The sequence below is a fragment of the Symphodus melops genome (genome assembly GCF_947650265.1).
Source record: "Symphodus melops genome assembly, chromosome: 1".
Classification (NCBI taxonomy): Eukaryota; Metazoa; Chordata; class Actinopteri; order Labriformes; family Labridae; genus Symphodus; species Symphodus melops.
In genome coordinates, this window is record NC_136691.1 from 37,358,957 (window position 1) to 37,366,220 (window position 7,264).

Consider the following 7,264-nt stretch of genomic DNA (forward strand, 5'->3'; position numbering starts at 1 on the left):
AGACTACTCTTTTGTAAATGTGTGAATCAAGAGAGAGAAAAGGGCTGCTGACCTGTAGCAGGTAGCTCTCATCCTCCTGCATGATACAGTTGCCATAAAGTGAGGTAAAAACTGTATGGATGACACCCTGGGTGTGCTCCTGACTCAGCCTCTCTCCTGCCACCAGACAGGAGGCTACCAGTCTGGGGTTCTCCCTCAACCTGGCCAAAAACTCCCCATAGATCGTCTCCTGGAAGCCCAAAGTCTTGTAACCATCGACAAACTGTGTGTCTTCCAGCATTTTGGCGTGTTGGCAGCATTCAGCAGGAGAGGCCTCCGCACTGTAGAATAGAGTCAGATTACCAACAAATATCATATCAAGTCTCCTGTTCCACAATCATCCCATGATGATATTAGTGTTCTTTATGATGCCACATGTCTCCAAAACTACAACCACACGGTATTCTCGTGTGTTCGACAACACCCCATCAAACCAAGCCCTGACATACGTCAACATTTAGACAAGCAAGTACATGTATTACAGCATGCTGGCTCTGCAGACTCCTTTTTAGGATAACTGCCTGCCAATGAAGTGGCAAGGCGGAGTGCACTTACAAACACCAAGCAATTCAAATTGTTCAACTATTTTCATTCTATTATGAGTTAAAAATGCTCATTAAAGCATTATATAGATTTATCCAAGAACTGGCCTGAGAAGAACAGGAAACATTAATAAACCACAGACATGATTAACAGGAAACATTAGCTTTAAAAATGTCCTCCGCAAATATGTTGTTGGGAATAAATACTTTAATACAGGAATTTTAGAGGTGTTATTAGTAGGGCTGTCCCAAATATAGCATTTGGGACAGGTAGTTCAACAGCGAATAGTCAGGGTGGGGTGGGGGGGTGGGGGGCTCAATAAGGGCACGGTCACACTGCACCAGATCTAACCGTGCCCTCTTGTACATAATGTAGTAATATAACAAATGTATGCTCAATGTGCAGAGCGTTCTCAGTTTAAAAATGCGCTGTCGTGTCTGTGTCAGTACATCGGAGAACAACAAAGAAAGCATTACAGCTACTTTACTGACTTTGTGGCTTATATCGAGTCATTTTCGTTAGATACCGCCGTAAGCCTCTCAAACGTTACTACTTACAACATTCAGGTGACTTTTCAAGCGTGTTGTGCCTCCATGGTAGGCCAGTTTCAAATTGCATATTTGGCACACTGCCGTTGTCTTGCCTTCACTTAATTTGAAGTGTTCCCACACAGCTAAAGACTTCTGTATTTCGTCTTCTCTTTAATGGTCGCAATGAACTGAAGCGTGACGTTCACTGACCGCTGTGAAGATAGGAATATCAGGTACCCAAAAAATGAATATCCAAATACCAAAATTAATAAATCGATGGCCTACGACGAATGAAAAGCTGAATATTTGGGTCCAGCCCTAAATATTATATATATTTTTTTTTTTTCCAAAATGATACAAGCTAGTTGTTAGCCTCCTGAACTCGAACCTAATCTGAGGCTAGATAGCAAGCTCCTGTACCAAGATCTGTTCTTTAATCCCCAACAGGTTGGACTTATCCATTCAAACGCTACGGTGTATCATGATGGTGGATCTTACCTGGTGAGAATGAGTCGATCAAGGTTGATCCTCTGCTGCTTGGCGATCCATGCGGCCCGGCACAGCCGCTCGGCTGTCTTCAGCACATCACTGTTGAGCTTTTGGATCAGCTGCTTTTCTGATGCCACGTACAGCCGCTCCTGCTTCAGGTGGTGGGCCAGAGTGTGGATGTCTGGCTTCACCATCTTCACCAGCTCACACGGGCCGAGGGCTAAATGACTGGAGCGACAAAGGAACCAGACACAACGGAAACAGGTAAATGAGAAAAAACATTTGGAATCAAAGTTGAACATCTCCAGTCTTGGATAACGTACTCAGCACATCTTTTTCACACATCTGCTTTAAATCAACTTTTTGGAGTAGAGATGCTTAGCCCTTTCAGGGTGTTAAATGCTATATTTGTTTTATTATCATTGAGGGTTGAACATTTTTGGTTTTTAACTGTTGGGCAGTTATGTAAAATCAAGTCTTATTAGCGAGTATTCTAAGTGTTGAACAGAGTTGACGTGAGTTTATGAAGCAGAGTGAGATACACGAGCAGAAGCTGGAGGTTACATTTTGGTAAACTGCAGGAAAACCAAAAGAGGACATCTGCCTCTGATGCGTCAAACTTGAGAACATAGTCATGCATCTCCTGAAGGTTCTCAAACTTTAAGGTGGTGAATAATAAAACCCCACACTACCTGTTTCAGGCTCACTACAGTGACTCATTAGAATCAGTTAAAGAGGAAAAACAGCATTTCTCTCTGTCAGTTTCAGGTATGTGTACTTGTAACCTTGATCTAAGCTATCATGTAACAAACTTTTGTGTGTGTGTGTGTGTTTGTGTGTGTGTGTGTGGGGGGGGGGTAGTAGCAGAGAGCATGTAAGAAAATCCGAAAATTGTTTGCTAATTCCCTCAAGGTTCCAAAGAAAAGTGGGGAAAATAAAATTAAAAGATTCAGGAAGTGAGACGCTAGTTCACAAGTGACACTGCGGTCATACAATGAAACCATTTGCATTCCATGTGCTTCACATACTGGCCCGACAACAACAACCAAAGCACCCTGTTCACAAGCCTGAGGAGACGCTTCGTAGCAAAATATGCTAATCACTCTCTCCTTCTCCAGATATACAACGCCAAGACATACAAACCAGACCGAATGCATAAAATCTGAATGATTTCTTGGTGAATCCTTTGCACAAAAGCCTCTTTGTGGCCTTGCTGCTAACATAGCAAACACAGATTTAAGTGTGGAGTAACGGCCAAATGAGGAGAATGAGCCTCGACGGGAGAAAACTGCCTCACAGTGGGAATGGCTGCAAGGCAGTGTTACTGCACACAAGCTAAGGAACAACCACAACACTTGTGTTGATGTGCCTGACAAATCTGATTGGTTATGCAGATTTAAACACAAACTGATGATCTCCACACTGAATTTCTCTGGCATTTCTAGAATACATGGAGACAACCGCTCTCCTTTTTGAGCTAGAAATTACTACATTATAAAAAAACATTATAATATAATATATATATATATATAATATAATATAATATAATATATATATTTTTAAATAAAAACTATGGTTGACTTGATGATGAAATAACCCCCACACTTTACTTTAAGTTCTCCAAATGAGCATCAATATGCGATAAATGTTGATAAACCACATTACTTCAGGTATGAGCTGAAGTGTTTGTCAAACACCATCACTCCTCTTGTGGAAACCCTTGAATGTGGACAGTGTGAAGTGTTTTGATGGTTCAGATGTGTGTTTACTTATGTGTTTCTAAGGTTCATAGTGAGTTTTAAACTACAAACATCGTCTTATCTCGCGCTGTCCAGAGTGAATCTGTTAAATTATCGCAGGATTTCCTTCTCTCTGCACTCCAGCTGTGCTCTGCGCTCTGAGGACGGAGAACGCTGCCGGTGGATGTTGATGGAAGACGGTGCACGGAGCCGTCACGCACAGGAGTGGACACTTCATGCACGTGGTTCTGGCGAAAGTTCGGGGTCCTACATTACTGGATGTTGGCGCCGCAGATATGAAGTAATGTTGGCAGTGTTTCCATTTAAGTAGGCGATACGTGTAAAACAATGTTTACAGACATTTTTTTGTTCACCGTTTTCTCTTCCTTGTCATTACACTCTACGATTAAAGCGAAATGTTTTTAAAGACTGCGGTGCTTTGTCAAGCTATAGCTGCACCTCACTGCTAGCTATACTAAAAAGTTAATTTGTTGTCGGAGAACCAAACTTTGGTGAGTGGTGATTGGCTATTAACTCACTTGGCAGGGTTTCCTCATCCCTGCGCGCTGACTCACAGGCAGAGCCAATTTAAAGAGGAGTACAAGGCGCGAAAACTAGTTAGGTAAACTGTGGATGCCGTACCGAACAGTAAAATATTTTACTGAGAATTGTTGCATGCCTAGTAATAGCAGTTAATGTGTAATAATATTATTTATCAACAGATATCATTTCTTCATAGGATGAGTTATAATACACTTCACATTAATAAACAGATAAATGTCCTTAAGGTTCAGTAGAGTTAAATTTAGAATTTACCCCGTCCACTTTTTAGTTTCAAAAATTCAAAAAAAAAAAAAAAGAAAGTAATTAATAATTTGCAGATAATTGCCTACTGATTGCTTGTCTTTTAAGTATAATCAATATTATCAACATTTCCCAATGCAGGTGAAGTCGTACAATTTCATTTTGATCTGAAAAATATTTAAAACCTCCAAAAACGACTTTTCTACTAAAACAGGCAGACAGCGTCACATTGAAAGACTGGACAAACAGGAATTTCTGGCAGTCTCGCTTAAATCAAAAAATAGTACGAGAAGGCCTTCATTGATTAAGTATTGGTCACCTATTGACCAATTGTTTCAAGTGCACATTGTATACAAATAACTAGCAAAAACCTGAGAAAGAGTCAGGGCATTATAGATCTGTCAATTGAGTACGATTTTATCCTGACGTGTCTTTAAACTATGTTTCCTACTAGGTTCCTACTGCTGATGCTGCTTTACAATTTGGGTAATATATAACAGTTACAACTTGAGTATTTTGTCCATTTAACAATAACAGCCTCTCTCTCTCTGCTCTAAGGCCGGGCCTTTACAGTTCTTCATTTTTCACTTTTGTTTTCAGCTGACAGGTAACTGCTGACCAGTACGTCCATGTGTATACTTGTGCTCTTGAACAAACACATTCCTCACATTCTTTGGAAGAAAGTGAAAAAGCATCTAGCTGCCATTTGTCTGTGCCCATCAGCTTCAATACAATCCAGCCCATTTATAGCTACCTGGTGAGTCAGACATGGAGAGAGCTGAGGAACTTGAAAGCAGAAGAGATACCAAACAAGGGCCAGCGTGAGGGAAAGCATCGTCTGCAATCCGCTGCCTTCTGTGAGGGAAACAGTAGTTGCAAGAGACGGACAAGAAGACCGCATATTCCAAGAAATAGCATCTGTGTTAGCACAACAGCTATAACAGCAAGAAAGCACAAGACAAAAAAGAGGAGGCAAAAGCAAGAAAATACCATCGTAAGTCCAACGACTCGCATAGTAAAGAATGATTAAAAAAGACAGGATTATTTTGAGAACGTAATCCCAAAGACAAAACACAAAAACATTCAAATCTATATCAAAACAACTGAGAAAAAGGTTTTTGGAACACATCCCGCTCCTCCTACAATATGTTGTAGCACACACACACACACACACACACACACACACAACACACAACACACAACACACAACACCCCCCACCCCCACCCCCACCCCGCGCACACACACGAAACTCTGTACTTTTTATAGATATCCAAACGTTTTCACTTTCTACAACAGGTATTCATGGTTTTCAGCCAACATCCTCTTCACACTTCCCTTACAGATCATTTCTTACACTGCTCAGCAGTAAAATACTGTACACGGGTCTCACAAGATGCCTTTTTCCACAAGCGTGCTGGGTATTGAACCTGAAACTTCCTTACTTCAATCTTTCCGTGCCAATGGTGAAGAAAACTGACATTAAATGAACCCTCAAATCGGAGCTTTTCAGATTGTTGGGTGGGGTGAGAGAGTGTCTCTGAATTAAAGAAACTGTAGTGGGAGTAAATACACAATGCACACATAATCTGCCTTCATTGTTTCCATACCAAACTAAATATGAAGGGCAGAATGAGACCTGTTTTTGAGGTTTTATCTTCAGTTGAGAAAACTTTATCCCCACATAAAGTTGACCTTTTAAAAAAAAAAAATCATTCTTTATCAACTAAGACATGATATCTGTAACTGGGTTTTACATGAAACGTTAGGGATATACGTTACTTCAATCAACACTAAACACTGTAAACTAGTTCATCATATGAAAAAGTGAAATGTCAGTACTTGACCCCTTGATCCCCTTCTATCTTTAACATTCATTATCTACTTTCAGAGGGAGAACTGACTTCAACCAAGACCTGTTTAGATGAGACGGACCTTGTCCTTTTGTCTGAGATAGACAAAAACAAAATCCTTAACATGTAGCGCAGACCAAGTTATGCAAACAGCACAAACACACACACCAAAACAACATGACTGATAAATCAGTGACTGCAGCATAGACAAACAAAGCATCAGACACATATTGTTATGGGGACAAAACGTAAACATCACAATTCATGAAGAAGTTCGACCTCATTTGGTCAGCAGACAATGTTAGTACTGCTGGTACACTACATGATCAGAATCAGCTCTTTGAACAGGTATGATTTCAAAAGTACTTAAATTTAACTTTACCCTAAATACTAAGAGTGAAAGTGGAAGGTGGTGGCTGTATATCTGAATTTTCTTCATTTGAGCTTAAAGTTCACTTAGCAGGTTATTCTGAGGAAACATTGTCAAATGTACTCCATTACATGACAAAAAAAAACAGAGTAATAGAAATACAGTTTAAAGAGTAACATTATTTATTTATCATTTTGTCCATGAATAATTACTGCAGTAATTTGTTGAGAGACAATTAAGGTACTTCTATTGCATCCGGAGTGAAGGCAATATGCACTGTTTAAATATTAATAATGCTAAATGACAGTGGACTGTGATTTTATTGTGTACTTGGTAACCGAGATTTAGCTCAGCAGTCAAAAGAGACTTGGGTTGGGTTAGTGAGTGTTTGTTACCGGATGCTAGGTTAATTTAGCATAGGTTACCACCAGACAGCAGACAATCTGAACCTTACAAATAAACCACGTAACTGGCGTCAGGTTAGCTGCAGTTAAATATTTTGAAGGAAACTGACACAGCCAAAAACAAGCAAGTGAGTGTCTTGCACCAAACGAGTGATTTGAAGGAGGAACACAGACGTAAACTGGTGAACCAGCTAACATAGCAGGAGCTAGGCTAACGTACTGCTAGTTCGCAACGTTAGCCTAGCTGTATGCTACAAGCTCTTGAGTGTTCAAATAGGATCAATAAATCATGCTAACACGGATACAGTAACTTACCAAACGTAATCACCGTATAGTTTTTGTTCACAGTTCGTCCAAACACAGCTGATAATACGATTTCCTGATTCAGAGAGGTTGTTTGTTGGCGGTTAGCCGTCTTACAGCAGCGAACAGTGCTGTCATTTGCTGTCATCACGAGGAGACATGCGCAGCACGCATGCGCAAAAGCTCGTTAAA

General features: G+C 40.3%; 1 protein-coding gene across 4 annotated transcripts in view; it reads right to left on the reverse strand.

Annotated features, from left to right (window-relative positions):
* Nucleotides 1-7,264, reverse strand: part of gapvd1 (GTPase activating protein and VPS9 domains 1) — a 31,979-nt gene extending 24,715 nt beyond the window's left edge. For 2 of the 4 annotated variants that reach the window (XM_079370888.1, XM_079370887.1), the window contains exons 1-3: nt 7,085-7,264; nt 1,611-1,829; nt 53-320 (exon numbers count right to left, since the gene is read on the reverse strand). In XM_079370888.1, coding sequence (XP_079227014.1) covers nt 53-320; nt 1,611-1,795 — 453 coding nt within the window. In that variant the 5' untranslated portion in view covers nt 1,796-1,829; nt 7,085-7,264. The remainder of the gene's footprint in view (nt 1-52; nt 321-1,610; nt 1,830-7,084) is intronic. The other 2 variants (XM_079370890.1, XM_079370889.1) reach the window with 1 other exon arrangement.